The sequence below is a fragment of the Ambystoma mexicanum genome, chromosome 8 (genome assembly GCF_040938575.1).
Source record: "Ambystoma mexicanum isolate Mex_15411 chromosome 8, UKY_AmexF1_1, whole genome shotgun sequence".
In the NCBI taxonomy this organism is placed as follows: Eukaryota; Metazoa; Chordata; class Amphibia; order Caudata; family Ambystomatidae; genus Ambystoma; species Ambystoma mexicanum.
In genome coordinates this window covers 1,665,225,300-1,665,250,201 of record NC_090929.1, presented here as the reverse complement: position 1 = coordinate 1,665,250,201, position 24,902 = coordinate 1,665,225,300, and the positions used below count along the sequence as shown (strand labels likewise).

The 24,902-nt window shown below is 49.5% G+C and overlaps 1 protein-coding gene across 4 annotated transcripts in view; it reads right to left on the bottom strand.

Annotated features, from left to right (window-relative positions):
• Positions 1 to 24,902, bottom strand: part of INPP5F (inositol polyphosphate-5-phosphatase F) — a 2,244,937-nt gene that overhangs the window by 631,628 nt on the left and 1,588,407 nt on the right. For 2 of the 4 annotated variants that reach the window (XM_069611942.1, XM_069611943.1), the window contains exon 14: positions 15,715 to 15,843. In XM_069611942.1, the coding sequence (XP_069468043.1) occupies positions 15,715 to 15,843 (129 nt within the window). Of the gene's footprint in view, positions 1 to 15,707; positions 15,844 to 24,902 lie in introns of those variants that run through there. The other 2 variants (XR_011268751.1, XM_069611944.1) reach the window with 2 other exon arrangements.

Below are 24,902 nucleotides of genomic sequence, written 5' to 3'. Positions count from 1 at the left end.
CTGCTTGAGCTGGCTTTGCACCCCTTCCTCGTCCACCACGGGGAAATATTTGGTCCCTTTGACTGGCCATTCCTCTCACCCTTTCAACTGAGGAGTAATAGTGAAAAGATCTACCCCTCCAAGGTTGTCCACTAGGTCGAAAAGGCTGAGGTTGTCTAATATCGGCACCTAAAGATTTGGCTGCCGCCTTTGAGGCCTGCAACTTCTCAAGGCTCTCGTCAGCCTTGTTGCCAAAAAGGTCAGACCCGTCAAAAGGTACGTTGAGAAGTCTGGATTGCATGTCCGGTGCAAAACCTGACTACTGTAACCATGCAATCCTGCGCATAACGGTACTGGTAGCCATGGCTCTGCCAATGCTATCAGCATAATCCAAACCTGACTGAAGAGACTCGCACATGGCCTCTTTGCCGTCCCCAACTATGGCTAAGAAGCTGTCTCTTTCATCCCCTTCAGGAATGTCCTCTGCCCCCATAGAAATGCAGTTCCATAGAGTGAACGTAATTTTTATGAGGGCACAAGTGTAGTTGGAAGATGTCATTGCCATACTCCTTGCGGAAAATACCTTCCATGCCCATCCATCTACTCGTTTGTTGTCTCTATCTGGAGGGATGGTAGGGTACGCCGTTTGTTTAAATGTCGCAGTAGCTGCCTGCACCACCAGGCTCACCGGAGTGGGGTGTTTTGATATGTGGTAGGGGTCACTACTGGAGGGGCGGTACTTCTTGGTCAAGTTTTTATTAACAGCCGGATTGGTCTCCGGTGTCTCCCAATTCGCTGCCAACCTTTTCTGCAAGGCAATGTGGAAAGGTAAACTGGGATCTGATCGTGGACCTTTGTCTAGAATGTCAGTAAGGTCATCTTGTTCGTACAGCAATGGAGGTCTACTCCAACCCATGTAATCCACTACCTTTGACATAAGTTGCCTGTAGGATGCATATGCATGCTCCCCAGCCTCTGGTTTCCCAAACTCTAGTTCAGGAGAGGTATCCACCCCACTTGTAGTCGGAGGGTTATCACAGAGGTCCCTCATCCTGGATTCCTCCGCAATGAAACTCTCAGGTACATTAAGCGTACCATATTGTAGGCCAAATGGGGCCTCTTCATCAGAATGCTCATCCTCTTCATAGATTGAAGAAAGACTTAAAATAGTCTTTCCTAGGTAGTGGGACATTTGTTTCCTCAGAAATCATGGGTTTTGACAGTAATGGCTTAGAAGCTGGAGTAGTCATCGATGCCTTCTTTATCGGTGCCATTGGTTTAACTGGGGCACTTGGCGTCGATGGGGCAGCTGGCGTCAATGCCGAGGGTTTGGGTGGCATCGCAGGTGCCGCCGACGTTAAAGGAGTCGATGGCGTTGATGTCCTCGACTTGAGTTTGTGGCTCGACTAATCCTTCGATGAGACTTCATCAGATCGAAGCATGACGATGCAGATCGGGCCTTCATCCCGGGGTCGAGGGCATGCAGGATTTAGGTTGAGCCATTTCCTTCCCAGCTTCTTTCAAAAGCGCGGTAGGAGCATGTCTTGGAGGCTTTTGTTTTTCGAATATTTTGAGCATCTCTGCTCGGAAAGCCTCACACTCAGCCAGAGTGGATTATTTGGTTGAACAAGCAACTCTCTCTGGGGAAGCGTGTTCCACTCACCTGGTCTCTACAGAGGCGTTGGGGCACGGTTGCAGCCTTCCCGTGGGTGAGGTCGCTCGGGTCCGACTACGCCCTCTGCGCTTATGTGATGACTGGTGGTAATAGGTGATGCTGCTTGGTACTGCTCCTGCGTGGGGAATAGGGGGTGTGAGTAGGCCAGCTTGTGCGCCTGATCTCCTTCCAGACCCCTTCTCCCAAACCGTGGTACCCATGGGATGCACTGTCCATGGAAAGCTCACCTGTTGATTAGTTTTGGCGAGCACTCCATCCTGCTGCTTCTGGCAGGATGCGCTTCGATGATCTGGACCGAGTTCCTTCACTGGTCCCTTTGCACGTGGTAGTCCAGTCCTGCTGCGACTAAGCCACTATACTTGTTTGCTCTTTTGCTTTCTTCCCTTGCAGGTGATGTTGCCGGCCCGGCAAAAGCTGCAGAGCTCGAAGCGGCAGCCAGAGGGAACGAGAAACGAAGCTGCAGCGGTACAGTAGCTGGTAAATTGTTAACTAAGGGGTGCGTGCGGTTCAAATGCGGCGCTGCCCCAGGATGGATGTTCTAACCTTGTCTTTCTTCTTCTTCTTCACAGGGTCCGAGTTCGTGGATGCAGAGCGCGGTGCTGCAGCGTCAGGATCAAGATCACTGGATGTCAGGAGATCAGTCTGCAGATGAAGCGATGAAGCACTGGTTTCCTGGAGGCGAGTATGCAGGAGAACGCCTGGTAAAGGTAAGTAAACTGGTCCAAGCGCTGGTGAGCGTCACATTGCACGCGAGTGCACAGTAACGCAAAGCACCGGCCTTAAGGATGGTGCAGCTTATATAGCAGAGCTTCTGAAGCCACGCCCACCAGGTTCAGCCTGCCTGCCACACCCTATGAGTCAGCACATGAAGACCAGGCCTAGGGAGCCACACCGGATGAGTCAGCACATGAGGATGTATCAGCGCCTGGAAAGGTCTTGTAAAATAAAAGCACTCTGCACTGAAATAAAGTAAAAGCACTCCTGCACTGAAATAAAGTGTTCCTGCTCACATATCTATATGAGCCTGGCGCCAAAGGTGCCAGGACTGAGTCCAGCCAGTGTGTTTATGGGTCCCAAAGGGACATAAGTGAGTCAAGTGACCCATTGCCCCCATCACTAGATGGTGTGGTTTTTGTGTTCTGGGGCCTGTGGCCATGACAAAGCGCCCGACGACGAAGTCGACGTACGGTGCCTTCTCTTTGATTTCTTCGAGGACGAAGAAGAGTGGTGTGAGCCACTCCTCGATCTAGACCGCTTAGCCTTCTTCCTCTGAGGAGATTTCCTGCTCGACTCGTCAGTAGAAGGTTTCACGGTCCAGGTAGGAGATTTAGGGAATCAGCCTATCTTCAGCTTCCCCCTTCCGTTTCTTCAAGGCCTTTGCAGTCATAGACTGGCACTTGGAGCAGTCGGAGGTGTCATTGTCTGCCCCAAAGCACTACAAACAAATTCGGTGGGGATCTGTCACAGAAATGTTTGACCCGCAATCCCGACACTTTTGAAACCAGACTTTGGAGTCGTCGGTGTCAATGATGAAGACATGACGATTTCGAAATAGCGAAGACGTCACAAGAGTGAAGAAGTGTGCCGTATTTCTTTCAAGCAATCGCGTGAACCTGGAACTGAAGCCAACGGGTGTTGCACGTGCTATATATGCCTTCAATGACATCATCCTCGACTGAGGCCTTCGAGGGACATCGATTCAACGGCATTAATGCACAGTGCCCGTTGCCGAATTTTTTTTTTCCAAAGCAGATGAAGCTGGACAACATGTGTTTAAAGAGGAGGAATACGTGGGAGGACACAATCCATTCGGATGGGGTCTACCAAGCGGTCTTTTACATCTGATCATTGGCTTGCATTAAAAAATTCTGGCATTTATGTGCGTTTGCATCAAGCCGGGGACCTTTCCCGCAGAATTGGAACAGACTCCGGTCTAAGGCAGGGATGCGTTTTAGCTCCCTGCCTTTTTAATCTTTATTTATCAGACATAGGAGGGACGTTGAACTTGGCCGCTTTTGTTGCCCCAAAGTTTGGGACAATCAAGACGTCTTGGTTGGCTTATGCAGACAACTTCTTCCTCTTTGACTGCTCTAGGATTGGATTGCAGAGGCTACTCTCTGCATTCTCTAGCTATGCTGAAAGCAGCGGTTTAGTAATCAATACGCCAAAAACTAAAATCCTGGAGTTGTCGGAGGTGAGCAGGAGAGGAAGAGAGGGCTTCGTTTGTGGTGTCTTCGTGATTCTCCTGTATTGAGTATGGCCAGTTTAACACACCTGGGCTACCATTTTTCAGCGTATCCATCAGTGAGAGTTTCAGGCCATATTAACGTTAAAAGCGAAGAACCAGTTGGTGACGATTGATAGAAAATTCGGTAGGTACTCAATAAAAGCAGCTATCCAATTCTATAAGGGGAAGGTGATTCATAAATTAATTTAAAGCTTGGAACTTTGGCCGATGGAATCATACTCTTGGCTGGACACTTTTCTTTTAATAACACCGTTCACTGAATTAAATAATGAGTACATATCAACGTTAAACAGCAAGCAAAGTCACATGACATACATTCATTGTCATACATTGTTTCTTTCCCCATAGCAACCCCCGGAGGACACTATTGATGCAATAATTGGGTGGGGGATGGAGAGTGGGGTATTCTGGAGGACACATAGAAATCTCAGGAGTGTCAACATCTTGAACAGAGCTGCTTTACCCATTAGTGTTAGGGTGAGGGACTGCCAGTGGGAAAGGTTGGCTGCAAATCTGTCCATAACCGTCTGTAAATTGAGCTGGAGAAAGTTATGTAGGGCCGGACTGATGCGTATTCCCAGTCTCTCGCAGACTGTCCCTCGATCACTGGCCGTACGTTTCGGAGCCGTGTTGTCGCTGCTCGCACCCAGCGTCGATGCGCCGTCCGCTTCGGCGTCCTTGACCAGATGGTTGTGGCAAAGGGTGTACAGCCACTAACGCCCAGGGTTCTATAGGCTCTTCCCTCTTCCTGCTTTGCGCCACCCGCTCTCCAGAGCGGATGGGCCCCCGTCAGGCACAACTATGGTTCCTCCATATGGGACGGGCCGGCGTATTCTGCCTGCACCCACAGTGCAACGCTGTGCGGTGAGCCGTGGTCCTTTTCCCGCCAGCCGCTGCAGAGCCGTCTCTGCGTTGGCCCACCCTGCGCTGCGTAGGATGCTGTAAAGGGGCTTAGGAGGCCCCGATTTTTGACAGTGTTTCTGGGGTGGTGCATAGAGGTAGTCCTTTCTCTGCTGACCATGAAAGCCTTTAGGGTTCATACCATCTAACATGATATTCGGCAAGGATAAGAGCAGCCCCGGCGGAGCAGCAGATCCTCACGGCTGCATTCACCGGCTGCTCGACAGCGCCTCACGGCTGGACACTCTTGAGGGGAAAATGTGGAGACGATTGAAAGTCTCCAATGCTGTTCCGGTGACAGCAATAAGATATGAACTGGGTTTTCGTTCTCTAAGGGCCCATGTTCAATGGCTGTCTTTGTCTTTATATCGAAAGATTGCTGCACCTGTCACCGCCTCACTGTATAACGAAGCACACAATGTCCGGCAGACTATGGATCAATCTCGATCTGCCTCGTTCAGATTTCTTGGGAAACTGTGAACTAATTGTGAGTCGTTCTTGGGTGAGCTTGATGTGGATGTCGACCTACTGACATCAAGGCCCACGAAAGTTAAAGAGGCTTTGTACAAATGGTATTGGATAAACACTGTCGACACTTTACATAGTTACCCCTCCCTGCAGCATTTATCCCATGAATACAAAAGTAGGGGCCTGATTGCTCCGTATTTGTTATTATTTCTGAACTTGCATTATCACTCTTATAATGCGATTTCAGTGGAAATGACTGCTCACGAAGGAGATGCTTTTAAGAAGGGGGTTGACAGATCGGTCTGAAGTCGCTTGTAGGTTTTGCAAGAAAAAAGAGGCTGTGGAAAGAGTCAAACACTTATTTATACAATGCCCAGCGCTTCAATTTAGAAGACATATATTTTAAAAAACGAATAGGTATTACAAGTCGGTTACACCTAAATAAGTTGTGGGAAAGATGCCTGTACCATGCTGTGGCGTCTTTTATAAAATTATGGGAGATTATCGGTTGAGGAGAAAAAGGTGACGGGCTGTTCACCCTTGACAGCTGGTCTTATTTTGGCTGGTCTTATTTTTTATCCCTTTTAACACATTATTTACACTTAGTATTGTATTTTTAAAAAAGTATAAGTTACTCACCGCACTGACTAACGTACTCTTAGTCCTTAGTCCCCTTTCCTCCATACTGCAGGGGCGTCCCTTCCAAAGGACGGGAGACTGAACCTTTTTCACCAGAAAAAACCTTCTTCGCCTTTAAATTTAGAGGCGCGCGGGGGTGCGGCCCAGGGAGCATGCGCTGCCCTGACTCCACCCTCCGGTGCCACACCTCAGTCCCCATAGACGCATCAACAATCGCTTAACATTGCCTATTGACACCAGTTTTATTAGGGGGGAGGATGGTGGGACGTATGGAGGAAAGGGGACTAAGGACTAAGAGTATGTTAGTCACTATGGTGAGCAATTTATAATGAATTACTCTTACGTCCCGTCTCCTTTCCTCCATACTACATGGGTAATTACAACTGAGTAGCCCCAGGGTGGAGATACCCTTCTTAAGCAAACAGCTTTCTAAGAACCGCCTGTCTGAAAGCTGCGTCTGATCTAGAGCCGGCATGCAAACAGTAGTGCTTGCAGAAAGCCGAAGGGGAGGCCCATGTCGCCGTCCTACTTATGGCTTGCCAGGGGACATGCCGCCGGATGCGATGGCCGTTGCCTTCGCTCTCACCGTGTGGGTGTGCATATTGGCTGGCAGTGGCTTATGCTGTCCCTCGTAAGCTTCTTTGATGGCTTAGACCAGCCAATGGGCTATGGAGGCCTTCGAGGCCCGATATCCCGGTCTTGATCCGCCGAAGATGACCAAAAGTGCGTCCAACTTGTGGAAGCCCTTGGTCCTGTCCAAGTAGAATTTCAGGGCACGCCTGACATCCTGGCAGTGCAGCACTCTCTGTGCGTCGTCTTTGGGCTCAGCAAAAAACATAGGCAGCACTATTTCTAAGTTTAGATGGAATACGGAAGGCACCTTAGGTAGGAATTGTGGGTGTGACCGCAGGACTACTTTATCTCTGTGAAACATAGTGCAGGGCTCTGAGGCGACCAGCGCCTAGATTTCATTTATCCTGCGAGCCGAGGTGAGGCCAACTAGCAAGGCCGTCTTAATGGTGACCATGAGCCCGCTGTCGTCCCGTGGGACCCCTCTGCATCTGGTCGTCCTAGAAGGTCTGTGAAGACGCTTTGACCCATTGGAATAGTGGGACCAACTATTCTCGGCACCTTCATCAAACCATGCAAGTAAGCTTTCTCGGAAGTGTCCCTGGGCCAACCAGTGGACTGACCAGCTTACCCAGTTGCTTTGCTCTGTCACCGCTGGCGTTTCAAGGAGGCCCCCGAAACTTGGTGTAATGCTAGCTCTGTGTCCCCTGATAACCGAATTTCGTACACTTGGCATTCCCAGGTCTGAAGAGAGACGAGTGCGCCAGGACAGGAGTGAACGCAGTTACCGTGTTGTCCTGCCGCAGCAACGTCTTTTGCAAGTCAGCTGCATTTCTGACCCTCTTGCAGTAAACCTGGGTCGATTCATCCACCCAGAGCGGGGAAATTGCCACTGTCCTGTTTGGGAATCATCGCTGTATCTCAGGAACTGAAATGTGCCGAGACGTCCTTTTTGCCGCATTCGAACCTGCATGCGAAGTGGACTGAACTGGTGAAGTTTGGGTCTGCTTGCGTCAGGGACCGGTGAGTACTCCATACCCAAACCGGTGGCCCCTAGTGCAAGGGCCCATTTTTATGCACAAGTGGCCCCTGGGGGCCCCTCTCCTTTCCACTGCTATTGCGAAATAGCGACTCCATCCCGAACTCTCGAACTGCCTCTGCCTTCAAGTGGAGGTCCTTCTTGAATAGTGGGAACTTGTTCTGCATCGCCTCATTCACCTTCCCGAGCTGCTAGAGACCCCTTGAAGAGACCCTATTTTGCCCATTGTAACAACCCCGTGCGCTTGCATTGTATGTACTATTGAGCACAAGGCTTCTCTCTTCTTAGGGCTTGGACTGCCTCTTAGTTAGGTGTATTGTCGATGTCGAACTGGGCCTAAAGACTATCTGCACTGCCTGTTTCCTTCCCCTCTAGGTTGTCGACATATTTTGTGCATTTAACCCTTTAGACCCCAATGGTCATGTATATACATTGTATTGATAAAGTTGTGTTGGTTTACTTAGTGTTACTGTGATTCTTTTGCTATGGTCTATGTTACAAGGGCCTTGTAATAAATGTGTCTATATTTTTGAAATAGCACCTGTCTGGAGTAATTTGTAAGTGTCCTTGCTTTCTGTGCTCATTGAGGTCCTTCAGTCACCCTCACCCCTCCTGAGACTTAGTCTTGACGGCCTGCCATAGCTACCCTGATTGGTCGGGCTTGTCCAGAGGTTATCCTGTTCCAAGAAACTAGGCTCAGAGTTCAGAAATCCATCTTAACAAATTCAGGGCACCCAACACTATATTGAGGTCCCGCACAGGATCTGGCCTCTTGATGGGCGGGTAGAGTCTGGCAAGTCCCGTTAGATGCTTCTTGACAATTGGGTTGGAAGAGGAGAAGACCTCTTCCTCTGAGTTTCTGTAGGCCCCAATGGCTGCCAAGTAAGTGCGGCAAGTGTCTACTTGCACGCCTGTGTGGGCAAGGTGCGCCGAGAAGGAGAACACATCGTCCAATGTACATGCAAGGGGGTTGATGATATTATTCTGCCCCGTGGCAGAACCTGGTCCACTTTCTCTTATACTGGGCCCTGGTAGCTTTGCTCCTAGCGCCCTGAATGATCTCTAGATTAGCCTGGGGCAGACTGAGGTGTCCTAGCGTGACCTGCTCAGGAACCACGCTGTGAGGGCTAGTTTCTGTGGCGTGGAGTGAATGACCCTGCTGCGCCAGAAGATGTGCTGGGCCCATCGGAAGGCGAATGGGAGGTCTCTCCGAGAGGCTTAGCAGCTCCGAGAACCATGGCCTGGCTGGCCAACATGGAGCTATCAGAATGACGCTGAGTTGGTGAGACTCCTTGATCTTGGATATCACCCTGTGTATCAGTGGCGTGGGCGGGAAGGCGTATGCGGTCATGCGGTTCCACTGAATCTGAAATGCGTCGCCCAGGGAGCCGAGGCCCTGCCCCTGCCAGAAGGCGATCTGTTGGCACTTCCTGTTGTCCCAGGAGGCAAAGAGGTTCCCCTGAGGGTGTCCCCATCTGCTGAAGATCTCCTGCAGTACGAGCTTGTTTAGCTGCCACTCTTAATTGTCAGCTCCCAGTCTGATGAGCCTGTCCGCGTCCAGGTTGGATTCCCCCGGAAGGTGGACGGCCGTGAGGTAGATGTTGTTCTCCAGGGCCCACTCCCACATGCTGACAGCCAGTCTGCACAGTGGAGGAGACCTATTACCTCCCTGCTTGTTGACATTGAACATGCTGGTCAAGTTGTCTGTCTGAATGAGGACGACCTTGTCCTCGGTAACCGGAAGGAAGGCTCTGAGCACTAGCCAGATCGCCTTCAGTTCCAGTCAATTGATGTGGTACTCCTGCCAGGACCAGGTGCCATGGACGCAGTGGTTGCCCAGGGTGGCCCCCCATCCCTCGAGAGAGGAGTCTGTAGTGATGGTGACCTGTGGGGTCGGTTGCTGGAAGGGCTTGCCCGTCCGCAGGTTGCAGTTCCTGGACCACCATTCGAGGTCCGGGTGAAGAGAAGGAGGAACGATGATCATCTCCGCCTGAGAGCCCCGTATCTGGTTCCATGATGCTGCAAAGTGCAGCTGTATCCTCCTCATCCTGAGTCTCGAGTGGGGGACTGCCAATAGGACTGCTGCCATGAGACTCAGTAGGTGTTGGTACCACCAGGCCAATGTCACTTCTCTACTGAGGAAGTGCACAGTGGCCCTCTTGATGGCTGTGATCTTGTCCTCCGAAGGAAAAACTCTCTCGGATCCTGTGTCCCAGATGAGCCCCAAGAAAGTCAGAGTCTGCGTAGGCTGCAGCGGCGACTTCTTGAGATTGAGCGAAAAGCCCAGGTCGTGAAGTGTGTTCATGAGGGCGTGAGAGGTGCGGTGCACCGCTTCCGGAGATGAAGCCCCGACGAGCCAGTCGTAGCCCCAAGGAGGGCCGCCACTGTATTCATCAGCCTGGTAAAGACCCTGGGGGCCAGGTTGAGGCCAAAGGGAAGCACCTTGTATTGGAAATGGTAGCCCATGATCCTGAATAGTAGAAAAGAATGATGAGGCTGCCAGATCGGGATGTGTAAGTACGCGTCCTTCAGATCCAGGTAGCACATCCAGTCTCCCCTGCACAATGTCTCTGCTATTAAAGCTGCTGTAACCATCATGAATTTTTTAGAGGTAGGAGAGGTTGAGGGTGGAAAGGTCCAGCACAACTCTCAGGCCGCCTGTTTTTTTTTTGAATGGCGAAAATCCTGGAGTAGAAGCCCAGGCCTCGCTGGGAGGCTGGCACTTCCACTGCCTGGCTCTCGACGAGCAACCTGATTTCTGCCAAAAGTGTAGCTGTCCCAACCTGTGGGAGTGGAGGGGAAGAGGGAGGAGAGGCTGGGATGGGATGGGTAGGCGGTACCCTGTGGATACTACCAAGAGGATGCAGGGGTCTGCAAAATTCTGGTGCCAGAGCTATGCATGGAGAGCAAGCCTGCCCCCAACTGGAGACACGTGGAGCCGGAGGGGCGTGTCATGCCTTCTTTCCATCTGAGGCTGTTGCGGAGTAGGGGGACTGAAAAAAGCCCTTACTCCAGCCCTCCCCCTTTTTGTTGTTTGCGCTGATGTTGGGTAAGCGAACAGTCAGGCTGCCTGGACCCCCACTCTTGGAAGCTGCGGAAACCTCTGTATGTACGCCGCTTGGCCGAGCGCTGCTGTGACTGGGTGTAAGTTTTGAGCGTGTCATTGTAGACTTGGCCGTTTGTGAGCTGTTTTTCTTTTTGTCCATCTCCTGGTCCGTGGTGGAGTTGAAGAGGTCACCCCCTTCGAACGGAAGGTCTAATATGCGTTCCTGGACATCCGGGTTGAATTTAGTAGCACGGAGGCAGGCTATTCTTCTCATGTCCGTGGCAATGCAGATGGCCCGGCCAGAGGTGTCAATGTGGGCCACGGTGGACTCCATGATGTCTTGTGCCACCATCTTGGCCTCTGCCAGTCATGCCTTGAATCGTGATTGGCTCTGCGCCGAAAGCTCTGGGAGGAAATCAACAATTTCCCGCCAAAGGCTCTGGTTAACGGCTGCCAGCGTGGCATCCGCGTTGGCTTGACGAAGATGCATGGACGCATTGTAATACAGCTTCTTCCCGTACGCCTCCATGATCTTCTCTTCCTTGTCTAGCAGCGTCGCGGAGGAAGAGGCAGAGGACAACTGAGGCTTGGAGCATAGTGATGCCGCAGCTATCACCGAAGAGTGTGGCTGAGGATGGGCCGATAGCAAGAGTGTATCCCCCTCCATCTGCCTGTACTTGGCGTCCAGGCGTCGATTGACCGGCTGGACTGAATGGGGCTTGAGCCAGCCCTTTTTGGCCAAGGCGACTATGTCCTTCTGCATCGGGATCCCTGTTGTTGCTGCGGGACGTAGCATGTGGACTTCTACGAGGGCCCCCTCTGATGGTTGCTCGACCTCGGGTTGAGGAAGGCCCAAGTACTCTGCCAGCCCCGCAAGATGTTCATGGAAGGTCTTGGCTGATGACTGTGTGTCTGGGTCCTCCTCATCTGTGTCCACCCGAGGGTCCGGTTGGTCCAGCACCAGTGGAGGGGTGCTGGGAGCAAAAGGCTGGGGTGTGGAGACTGGAGGCTGCAGCGGAGGCTGGTACGGAACCGCCTGCACTATCGGTTCGGGGGCCGGAATGGGCGGCATAGGCTGAACAGGGGCTAGGGATGCCTGTACTGCGGCCTGCAGCGCCGGAGCCATTGGCGGGAGCACATCCCTGATGGCATCCTTGAGGATGACCCCCATCCGAGGAGATTTCATGAGTCCGAGGAACCTTTAAAAAAATCTTACCTCACAGGCCAGAGGGGTGGTAAGCGATATTGACGGGTTAGCGGTCTGCTGCTGGAGCCGTTGTGTACCCTGCCCATATGGACGCAGTGGAAACCTGCCCTGCGCAAATGAAGGGTAGGCTGCAGGCCACATACCTGGTTCAGACCAGTCCCACCTTGACACACATTCCTCCATCTGCTCCCTGCCTTGGTGCGGTATCGATCGGGCGGATGTCAGAAATGTCTGGCATGGCGGCCATTTTGTTGATCTGCCTTCCACGTGCCTGTGTCGTGTTGCATGGCTCACTGGGCCCAGCCCCGTCGAGGACTCTCGAGTGTGGATCATGAGGCCTACCCTGTTCCTCAGGCCGAGACCTGGTAGGTGTTTTGCCCTCAGCGGATCTGCCAGTAGAACTGCGTATAGGCGCCCCCTTGGACATGTTGCCGGTACTAGGGCATGGCCCCTCGGGTGAAGACCCGGTAAAAGAACCTTCCAGTCCCTCAGCACTGTCACCGGAAGGATCAACTGATCCCTCGGCCTGCCGGCCGGTAGCCGATTTAGCCTCGGTACTCGTGCTGGTAAGAGAACCTGAGCTGTTCCTCCAGCGCGGGCGAGTCCCTGGAAAGGAGTCTCCCTTGCCGGGTGCACTGGAAAAGAGTGGCCCTACCTTTGGCCTGGATCGATGACTGACGAAGTCCTTCAGGTCCTCTGGAGGCGATCTCTGGAAGAGCTCCCTCCACCTGGCTAGTCTGTTCTTCAGAGATCTCGAGGAAAGCGCGTTGCACGCAGTACAAGCTTGCCAGCCGCGGTCTCGGCCAAGGCAACGTAAGCAGAGGACATGGGGGTCTGAAGTTGGAAAGAGTCCGTAGCAGGATGGACACATGCTGAACCCTGTAGAAGTCGACATGTGCCGGGGAGGAGTGTGATGCCCTAGAACTGAGTACCTGTGATAAAAATACAAAAGCGAAGAAGTATCTGCACGTGAAATTACATGGCTGAAGCCAAACCCAGGAGCGATTGTGAATTCAGTCCATTCCCGTTGATGCAGAAAAGGGGACTGAGGTGTGGTGCCGGAGGGCAGAATCATGGCAGCGCATGCTCCCAGGGCTGCACCCCCGCGCGCCTCTAAATTTAAAGGGGAAGAGGTTTTTCTGGTGAAAAGGTTCAGTCTCAAGTCCCATGCAAGGGACGCTCATGCAGTTTGGAGGAAAAGGGACGTGACATAAGAGTATGTTAGTGTATTGACCATGTATTTTAAATGATGAATTTGTACGATGTCGTTTGATGTTTTCTTTGTTTTTTTCTTTTGTTGTAAAAGGTTTGAATAAACCAAATACAACCCCCCCCCAAAAAAATTATCACTTCCTCCCAATCTCTTTCCAGTTGACGCTACTGAAGGTCCAGTTGCTTCAGCAACAGGTGCATCTGCAGTCTACAGAACTGAATCAGTGGGATGCAGGAGGGCATATGACCAGTAGTCTCTTGAACACGTTGACCAATGTGCTCCTAGTGCCTCATCCAAAGTACTAGCTATCGCAGCAATCCCATTCTAGGATCCGACAGCCGACTTGGCCTTTCACCATGCCGAACAGGGCACCCAGGAACGTTAGCTTGTGCATTGCTGTGAACAGGCACTTCTCAAACACTGAGAACACTTAGGCAAAGCAGTTGTAGCCTCATCTAACTCCCCCAGAACGTTCTAAGTGAGCGAATTAGGGCTATTCTGACTCCCGTCTCTATCTGGTTTCTGGTAACAGTCTCAAATCTTCACCTCTTCTAATATACCACCCTACTCACTCCCTCTCTCCCCCTCCTTATGTTGGGCTAATTGCTTCTCTCACTTCTCCTGTTTCTACCTGCCTCCCGATCTTCCGCTTACTGTGGTTTTTATCCACCTCTTATCCCTCCCACTTAACTTCCCTGATCGTACTTCTTTCACTTTGCGCTGTCCCACTCTCCCGCAACCACTCAACTCCTGCTTCTCTCACCTAATCTCCTGCCTAAAGTATCCTCAATCTCTCTTTGACGCACCCCAAGCATACAACACAAATTAGTACCAATCCCTCAAACCAAACACCTTCCCTTCATTCTCTCCAAAAATGCCAAATGTCTCCTCCAAGTCCTCCTACTTGGACAATATACATGCAGACTACTCCTCTCTGGTCTCTTGGTTTACCTTCCCCACCTCTAACCTCAGCCAAACAACTCTCACTGCAGACTGCCTCTGCTTTTTTATTTATAGCATTCCCTTCCTGCCGAGAAGGTTCACATTACCCAAATTCGCTACCCCAGTCACCTGCTTCCCCGGGACAATCCTTAGCTATGCAAATCTCATTGCCTCCCCTTGTACGTTGGAATTTCCACAGGAAGTCTTCGTAAGGGCCCTTACCCTCTTTCGAGTCTCCATTTTCTTCCAGCCAGTCATGCAATTGCTCTGGCTGTTTTATTTTTTTGCTGGTTCTTTCATATACAAGTAAGTCAATGTCTACCAAGGCTTTGCGGAGGATCCACTGGTCCTCCCCCTACTGCTGTGTCATTCTCTGCTGGTTCCAGCTACATCACTGCTGCTCCCTGCTCCCCTGTAGCATGACTGGGTAGCTTGTTGTGGGTATTTGGACTCCCAGTCAGCTCCAAGATGGAGGAGCCAAGTCCATTCCCATTAAGGAAAGCAGTTTGGGCACCGACTGTTGATCCAAGATGCATTGTGGTAGTTGTAGTTTTTATTAAACTACTTCTTCCCGGAAATCCATTACCCATCCCAGGGGACTGAGGAGTTTGGTGCAGAGTGATAATTGTAGTCCCTCTGGAACCACATGGAAAAGAAAGAGACCTGGCCAGGACAGAGGCTGATGGGCAGTATTTAGCATAAAGAGGTGCAATATGCATGCACGACTCCATGTAGACATGGGAGCCAGACGCTGTTGCCCTCAACTCCCTCACACCACCCCCTCTCAGGGGTAGGTCTGGCTCTGGCGTTGCCCTGGTAGGCCTGAGGGTTCTTGGCACCCCCTTGCCATCATCAAACCCATGACCCTGTCACACAGTTTCTAACAAAAACTTGCAACTTGAAGTAGTAGAGCTCTACTTCTCTAACGGGCAGAAAGAGTATTTTAAAGTGAAAATGTAAAGTGTAGTATATGGGCTAAAAGAACTGGGTGTCACAATGGACTTAAAGAAATGCAGACTGGTGTAAATGAAAGGAAAACACATTGAATAGGGTTTCCCAGGCTGGCAGGTGGGAATATTCTAAAGTATACAGTATCTATAAAAAAAGACCCAGTATTAGGGTTTGCAACTCTCTGCTAACTCAAGTGTGTCTTTCTATTCGCGCAAAAAGCTGGACAGGAGATTAACATTCTACATATGTGTTTCTCAACTTCTTTCAAAGCAGTGGCTCATTAAAATTGATGTACTGCCGCAAATGGAATCCATTGTTTTTGATAAACTGGCACAATACTATTGGTAACAGAGAAAGGTAACAAAAGCTTTGATCCAAATTTGAAGTTTCTGCCTTTGATCTCAGAAGTAGTTTGAATGGGAAAAGTAAAAGGCTCTTGCAGTCTAGAGAAATACAATCATGTTTTAAAAGAAAATCTTTTCAAGTTATTACAGTGGTACTGGAATGTTATGCTTTTAATCAGAAAACAAAGGTCCTCCCAGGATGAAGTTTATCATTTTAGATTGCATATTTTTTCAAAGGTAACCACTTTTCAGCTGTAATAAAAAAAAACTATTCTAACCCTGAAAAGGGCCTTCAGTGCAGGTGCCTGTAGCGGTCATCATAGTCTACATAATGAAGTACGTGGTGCTTCTAGGCAAACAGTCATCAGTGTTACAGTCTAAGCAGAATTGTACTCCGATACCAGGGCTGTGCTAAATAATCTAGAAGGTTAAGGAAAGCTAAACACAACCATTTTAAAACATTGTTGCTAGGGGGGCTTGCCTTACCTCTTACCTTTAGAGCTGCAGTGCCAGCATACTGCCTGCTAATGGAATCTCCATTATTTGCCCACATGATCTGGTATATTCGATAACATTTCAGTGGTAGAGGCTGCTCCGGAGGCATCACACCCAATTTCTTAAGCTAGAATTAAAGATGCTAATTAGTCACAATGCACATGAAGAAGAATTTCATAATTTATTTTGTATTTGTATTTATTGTGTTTTATGTAGCGCCTTTGTCCAAAGCACTTTACATAGGACAGTCAACAATATAAAGAATCAGAATGCAAATCAGCATTCATAAACAGTAACATTCAAACTGTGATCGTAAATAGTAACAATCAATTAGCCTTCCTGGGAGTAATCAGTCAATCAGTGTTCATAAACAGTAACAATCAATTAGCGTTCATAAGAGTAAGTGAATCAGTGTTCATAAATAGATTAAATCAATTAGAGGACTGTAGCAGGTGGGTTTTTAGAGAGGAACGGAACAGAGGATAGGAAGTAATGGAGCGAAGAGACAGGGGAAGCATGTTCCAGTGAAGATGGGCTAGGAGCTGGAACCAACTAAAACGGGATTGGGCGCAAAGGGGACGTAGGACATTGAGTCTAAAAAGATCAGTAGAGGCAGGGAGCGAGATGGAGAGTAAAAAGAAAGGAGAGAGGCAAGGTAGTCAGGAGCAAAGCCATAGAGACATTTGAGCACAAGACAGAGAAAGTTGTATTTGAGTTGAGAATAGAAGGGCAACCAGCCAAGACAAGCCAGGGAAGGAGAAATTGGGTCATGGTAAGAGAGAAGACAGAGTGAGCGAATTGAAGAATAATAGATAGATTTAAGAGGAGCAAGGCGTGAGTGAGGAAGATCAAAGAGCAGAACAATAGAATAGTCGGGAGAAGACTAGTGAGCAGATGAGGAGTTTTGTAGCGTGGAAAGTGAGAAAAGGGCAGACTTTGCGAATGTTGTAGAGATGAAATCGACAGGCGCGGGATGTAAGGGAGATGTGGTGGTCAAAGGCGAGATTGGAATTAAAGTAAATACCAAGATTGCGGGCAGAGGGAGAGATAGAAGGGAGGAAAAGAGATGGAAGAGGGAGGAGTGTTAGGCATAAACCTGTGCAGTTCCCTTGGGGACCACTGCAAAAGGTTTAAGACTACAGGTGATAGCAGTAAACCCAATTGGTAGCAGTCTGTACCACCCAGATTTACCTGGTAGCTATGGCTGAGCAGTCAGACTTCTCTCAAGAAGAGTTAGGCAGTATATAGAGTATACACATTAGGTACAAAAATACAGCAGCACAAGCAAACACTGACCAGAGCTTTGGTATAAAAGTATATAATTATTTATTTAAAAACACACTTGTAAAAATACACTGTCATTAATATGTCAAACAAGTTCAAACACAGTCACTAGAAATATATACACCTCCCTGATTAATTATTCGACTTAGTCTTAGGAAAGGAACACCACTTATTATCAACACAGAGGTGAGCGCTTAACCAAGATGGCACTCCAATAATTATTTAAAAAGGGAGAGAAAAGGCAGAAATAGGAAAACACACAATATCAAACAAAAAAGGGAGAGAAAAGGCAGAAATAGGAAAACACACAATATCAAACACTTTTAAAGAACCACAGCGAGTCAAGAAAGGCAGGGTCTACTGTAGAGCAAAATGTTCATAGGCCAGGCCCACTCTTGGAGAGAGCAAGGCGGAATGTGCCCAAGTAAACTTTAAACGTCTTTGCAGATAGTTCAAAAAGGAGTTAGATCAGTTCAGAAAAGTTAGTTAACAGGTCTGAGGTCACCCCAGGATAAAGTCTCAAGGATTTAGGGGACACCTTGAACAGTATGTTGCAAGGGAGACCAGGCGGGACACAGTACCTGAAATGGTGAGAAAGCTCCAGCGGGGGCAGTTGTTCCTGGCAGCGGGTGCAAGTCGGTGCTTCGTCCAGGGGAAGAGAAGATCTCAACGTGGAGGAAAGCTGGAGGTCGTTGCACTGCCAGGGAAGAAACCAGCCGCAGAGTTTCCCGGGGCTGATGCTCAGATTGGGAGAGCGCGGTTGTGCAAAGTTTCCTCTTATAGGGGCTTTCATCCTGCCCCCATCTCACTGCTTGGGGGTTCTATCTGATGAGGAATCTGCATGAGAAAAGCAATCCATTGAAGGAGAATTTACTTACCGTAATGTTCTTTCTATGGATTCTTCTCCCGCTATGAAAGTACCTATTGCTTATTGACATCCTTCTCTTATGGGAGAAAGAGGAAAGCTCTCTGTGAAAGGGCTTCCTTACACCTTGATGGTGTGTCGCGCATTCTTTGCGGTCCTGTTTCTCACCCAAAATACATCCTGGTTATGTTTTTCACCTTTCTCATGAATGGTGGCTGTTTAGCCTTCGTTTGATCTTCCTCCGCAGCGGTGGGCCTCGCAGGGGTTTTGGGGGAGATGGGGATCTGAGGGAACTGAGGTGCAAGGGGCGTAGTGATGTGCTATATATAGGACGGCTGACGTCAACAACAGCGACATCGAAGCAAGGCGAATCCAAGACCGAGTCGTGGTGCACTACACCCCATGTCGAAATGTTTTCCGAGCAACTGACGCTGGTATGGATATCCATCTGATGAGGAATCTGCGGGAGAATAATCCATAGAAAGAAATTACAGTAAGTAATTTCTCCTCCTTGTTGAAACAGTGGCCATAGCCTTGACTTATACTTATAGATAGCCTGGGATGACCCATAACCCTGTGCCTGCTTTCAAATATGGCCCCAAGTAGCCCCTCACACTGGGGGAATACTCTTCTCTCGGGGAGAACAGTGGCACGTCCTAGGATAGGGCTAACCAGACAGTATGGGACCCTTGCTTTATTAGTTTGCACTACGATAAGGCCTGTTGGAGTAGGGAGACTGGGCTAGGGTGCTGGAAGCCCCTTCAAAGGTGGAGGGGACCCCACAAAGACTGCAAGCCAGTTGCCCGTTTATGTAATGCTATTTTCTGTAATAAAATATGAACAAGGATTTGATTTGTCTTGTGACTCATCGAGCACCTTGTCACAGAGTACATTATTCACTATGGTTAGAAACGTTTACTTTTCTCACCTTAGTAGTTTCTGTCCTGTTAGTTAGTCCTTTATCCACTTTAATCAAACAACCCTTTTTCCCACCCCTCAGAGTTCTACTCCCAGGCAGAGAAAGGCAACTGAATTAGAAGGATGGTGACAATGGGATGTGAGCCTATTCTCGGGTATATAAACTTCCAAGCTCTTAAATTATATCTCTGGTACTGTCCAATTCTAGTGCTTTCCATGCATGTGACTGAGTACAGAAGTTGGTATGCTTTGTTGTTTTTGTTACTTTAATCCAATAATGTAGTGGCATGCTGATAGACAATACAAAATAGCAATTTCAATTTTGACTTCTAGAAATGCCTCCTACTGTCAGTTTAATTTGAGGGCTGCTTATTGGAAAATGCTTTGGAGATATTGGATCACTACAGACTGAACATTCAGTATTGTGTTGATACGAAAATAGATTTCAGTTTTCTGATACAAATTAAAATAATTCATAGCTCTTGATTGTGAGATATGAAATGCATTCTAATAAAATAAATATTATGTTGCAGGTTTTTCCAATGTTGTGGACATGTCATTAGATATGGGATGTGAGGTCACTGAGCAGGGTTTTCTGAATTCTGCCATCCTCGTCACATAAAAGCTCAGAGACCTCTTAGGGTCCAGTCTATGAAAGTGCTCCTCCTCCTTGGAGGGGTGCTGAGGCAGGAAGAACATTGGCAGCTCGTTGGATTGAGACAGATAAAACTGAGAAACCACTTTGGATAAAAACCCGGCCAAACCTATAGAGAAATGTTCTCCCTAAAGAATCAGAAAAGGCGGCTTGCAAGATAGTGCCTGCAACTCGCTGACCTGTCTGGTTGATGTAATTGCCACTAAAAATGCAATCTTCAACGTGAGCTGTCTGGTGGAACAAGAATACAACGGCTAAAAAGGGAGCCGCCATGAAGTAGGTAAGAACCAAATTAAGGTGCCAGTCTGGAACAAAGGGAACAGGCGTAAACATTTTCAAAAGGCCTTTCAGAAATTGGGCCATCACCAGGATCATAAAGAAAGATTGTGGACCCAGAGCCCTTTTGAACACAGACAAAGCCGTTAAGAATCGTTTGACTGTGGTGACCTGAAGGCCCGACGAGGCCAGTGACAGAAGGAGAGTCATCCCCGTAGTAGTGGGGCAGGAGATGGGGTCTACCTCACAGTCCCTGCACCACGCCTTGAATCGTCTCCACCTGCATGCATACAGCGATCTTGTTGCCGGTCTACATGCAGCCTGTAACACCTCCAGACCTTTTGAGAGGTCCTAGTCCTATCTCATCCTCTCAAGAGCCACACATTTAAGGTGAGGGATTCCGGGTTCAGGTGGAGCCCCAGACCTTCCAACAGACAGAAGATTTGGCCGTCGAGGCAACCAGAGAGGTGGGCAGATGGTCAATTCTAGGAGATCCGAGTACCGAGTTATACTCGTCCAATTCGGGGCGATCAAGTTCAGGGTCGCTCGGAATCACCTCAACCTCCTTAGAACCCAAGGAATTACAGGAATCGGAAAGAAGACGTAGTGAAGGTGGAAGGTCCAGACCACCCGAAATGCATCCCCGAGTGCACCCCTCGCAGGGAATTGCTTCGAGCAAAACTGTCTGCACTTCCTGTTGGACTCAGTGGCAAACAGATACACTGCTGGGCTACCCCACTGAGAGAAGACCTCCTCCAGGACTTCCTGTCACACCTTGTGCTCAGAGTGTCTGTCAATCCGTTCTCTCTCCCTGCCAGATGTACTGCTGAGACCGAGATCTGGTTCTCTAATAGCCAGAGCCACAGCTGCATTGCCTGTCTGCAAAGCAGAGAGGCGTGCACACCACCTTGCTTGTTAAGGTAGTGCATGGACACCACATTGTCTGTCAAAACTAACATGTGCTTCCCTTTTAGAGAGTGTGTGAACGCTTTGAGGGCTAACCTGATAACACGCAGCTCCAGCATTTTTATGTGCCACTGTGCTTCCATCGCTGACCAAAGGCCGCTCACATGCAAATCCTTGCAGTGAGCGCCCAAACCTTTCAGTGACGTGTCCGTGACCACCCTGGCCTGGAGCCACAGAGTCCAGAAAAGCTCTCCCGCATTCATGTTCTTACTGCATGACCACTAAGAGAGACCATTGGCCATCGACCTGGACACTTTTAGAATGTCTTTTAAAGTGCTGAAATACTGGGGCCATTGACCACGCAGGGGCCATTGCAGAGACCACATCTGCAGTCTGGCCTCTGGTCCTAGAAAGATGCAGGAGGCCATGAGACCAAAGAGGCGGAGTAAGGAAGCCGCTGGCACGGTGGAGTGGTTCTGAAACAGTTGCACCATCTGTCTTGACACTGGCGACTCTCTCCTCGGGAGAAAAGGCCTTCCCAACACAAGTGTCCAGGACTACTCCGATGAACTGGAGCCTCTGTGCTGCTTTCATGTGGGACTTCTGCAAGTACAGGGAGAAGCCCAGCTTGTGGAGTAGAGAACAGGTGATCTCGAGATGGCACAAAACCTGCTCCTTCGAATCAGCCAGTCGTGCAGGTATGGGAACACATGGACGCCAGATCTCCTGAGGTGAGCCGTGACTACTGCCATAAGTTTAGTAAACACCCTGAGGCAGAGGTCAACCCAAAGGGGAGCACCTTGAACTGAAAGTGCTTGTCCCCTATGAGGAATCTCAGGGACTTCCTGTGCTTCCAATGGATCGGCATGTGGAAATACGCGTCCTGGAGATCTAATGACACCAGTCAAACCTGCAATCTGAGAGCGTGGAGAATTTCTCTCAATGTCACCATCTTGAACTTGTCCTTCCTCAGGAACTTGTGCAAGGCCCGGAGGTCGAAGAGGGGATGGAATCCTCCCCCCTTTCTTGGGTACCAGGAAGTACGGGGAATATCAACCAGATCCTCTCTGCTCAGGAGGCACTTATTCTACAGCATCAAAAGCAGGGCTTGCAGCTCTTCCTGTAGCTCCTGTTCCAGATGTTGAGGAGGAGGAGGGGGTGGCCTGTCTGGCGGCCTTCATAAGAAAGGCGAACAGTACACCCACTGGGCCCAGTGCTCGCCTATCTGTCCTCCAACCGGTGATACGTGGCAGGAGGAATCAAAGCGACTTTGAGGGCAGAGCCACCCCTGCTGTTCAGTGGTGTAACACAAAATGTGAGGGCCCCCCTGCGAGCCATTCTGAGGGCCCCCGCCCCAACTCAGCAACAAATCACGGTTCGTGCTACACACTGGGCAGGCCTAGATTATCACCCTTGCACAATACGCATGAACATGCTGCTAAAGGGGTATGCCGCACACTGTACTAGGAGAAAGATATAAATATGTCTCTTAATGCAATGTACAGCACACTTTTTGAGAATAATTGGCTAAAATGCCAGAGTGTTTGCAATTGTTTTGTAGGGTAACACCAATCCAATACACGCTAGTCACCAACAGTGCACAGGAACATGAATGCTTTGCTATTAAAAATGTCATGCCACATTGAAAACAGGTCCCACTGGCTGCACAATGTAGACCAGTGTAGAAACGTCCTAACACTACAGTAAAGCATGCCAGGCCACATTTAGACATACCTAGACTGATTGCACAAAAATGCCAGTCGAAGCAATAACACTCATCAAGAAGAGAGCACACACTGAAGCCCGGATCTCTGCTGCCTCTAACAACACGGCCAAACTCTTTAAAATCTGCACGGAACTGGTCAATCCTGTTGCGGTCTCCATCTCTCTTGTTCCCTCCCAGGCCCTCTGCATGGCTCTGGCCTCTCACTTCTGTGCTAAAACTCAGGACAACCTGTCAACTATCTCCTCTTCCTCTCCCTCTTCCTCTCTCGGCCTCCCTTTGGCCACCTCTCCTCTTTCTCTCTGACAACACCTAACAAGGTTTCTAGACAAGTCTGATCCACGAAAGTGTCATCCAAACAGCTGGTCCCCTGCTCCTCCAGAACCATGAAGGACCATATTGACACCCTTGCTGCACCTTGTCCGATTCCTGTAATCAGTCTTTCATCACTGGAACGTTCCCCTATCCCATTAAGCACTCCCTTGTGCACCCACTCCTCAAGAAGCCGTCTGCCGATCCTACCTGTCCAGCAAACTATCGCCCAATCTCCATCGCCCCTTTCCTGGGCAAACTCTTGGAAAAAAGCTGGCCATCTCCCAGCTTACTCTCCACATTGAATCTGTTGGTTGCCTCCATGACCATCAGTCTGGCTTCAGAGCTGCCAGAGGCACAGAAACTTCTCTCCTGAACACCTGTAAAGATCTGCGATCTAACCTTGATTCCAGCCTTCCTTCTGTCCTAATCCTTCTTGATCTTCCCTCTACTTTCGACACAGTCAACCACGCCATCCTGATCAATCCACTATGTGAGAACCTGGATATCAAGGATCAGGCCCTGGAGTGGCTGAGCTCCTTCCTCTTGGACTGCCCCTCCCAGGTCCAACTTGGTCCCTTTCTCTCCGCCACCTTTCTCTCTACCTGTGGCATTCCCCAGGGCTCTATCCTCTCACCCTGGTTTTTCAACCTCTACTTGGCCCCTTTGGCCCACCTGATCTCTACCTTCTCCTCTAACTTTCAGTGTTAAGCGGATGGCACTCAGCTTTCCTTCAGGCTCCTTACATCTCTTGCTCATTCCTGACTGTCTATCCGCGATTCAGGATTGGTGCACCTCAAACAATTTCTACCTTAGTGCCGCCATTAAGATGGCGATTCTTCTCATTGGGACCCCTGCGTTCCCTCTCTCACTCTGGCCGCTCACCTTGGGCCCTCTTCCTTCGCCATCCTGCAAGGCAAAAAACCTTTTGTCATCATCGACTCCACTCTCTCTTTCTCTCTTCGCATCTCGGACGTCACCAAGAAGTCTCACTACCTACCAGCTGCTCCTCCTCAAAGGGACTCTTCCCTTTCTCACTTTCCCCCAGAAGCTCACTGTCTCCAGAGCCCTGTTTCTCTCTAGGCTGGACTACTGCAACAGCCTCTTTCTCAAGCTGCCTTTCTCTACTCTCCGCCCTCTGCAACTAATCCAGAACACGAAAGCAAGACTTATCCTTGGCCACAAGCCCAGGGATCATATCTCTACAGCCCTGAAATCTCTCCACTGGCTCCCAGTGGTTGCAAGAATCAAGTTCAAGAGCCTTTGCATTGTCCACAAGGCTTTCTGGGGTCGGGCCCACACTACATCCAACGCTCTCTTCCAAAATACCATTTTTTTCTAGCCCTTCCCCGGATACCTCCAACTCTCTAGGGGCTAGATGCTTCTTTAGGCAGAGAGTGGGGGGAGATCTCTCTCCTCTGCAAATGCCTCCCTCTGGAATGGCCTCTCTGCCCCTCTCAAACATTAGCGGACCACCTGATGTTCCGGAAGCAGCTCAAAACTTTCCTCTTCTCCTCTGCTTTCGCTCTCTCCCTCCCCTGCTGACCTACCTGTCTGCTGTACTGACTGGTTGCTTGGCAAGTCTCACTGAGTCCAGGCTCTTTCTTGATCAGTCACCCATGCACTGCCTCCAGCCTACCACGCATTTAGGGACTGTAACTGTAACCCTACAGTCCCTTGTTATCCTTGCACTACCCGGAGCTGCACTGTCCTGGCTGCACTTACTAGGAGCCTTGCAACCTGTTTTCCCCTCCCTTCTTCCTTGCACTCCCCCCTCCCTTTCCCCTTACATTTCTCATTCTCACACTTGCACGATTCAAATGACACAAGACCTAGTAAGATCATTTGTCTTTTCCACCCTCTATCTTCACTCCATTGCTTGTCGCGCCAAGAAACACTTGTGTACAGGCGTGTTATAATAGACTTATATCATATCATTTTATCACAGATGCTCCAAAAAATATACAATGCTGCAGTAAGAAATGGCTAGACTGGCAGCACCCAAATGCCAATCTAGCCAGGTAATTACACTTAGTTGGACTGTGCAGTAAAAAGAAAAGCCATACCAAACTGAGGAATAACTAGACTGGCTGCACCAAAATGCCTCTCTAGCCACTAATACCACATATCATGCCTGCTTAGCCTGGACATGGACAACCATTATGATTTATCGCACAATCCCAGTGCCCACAGATCCCCTCTCCCTCTTATGCCCTACCCCAACCTCCAAAATCAGCTGCTTGGCCC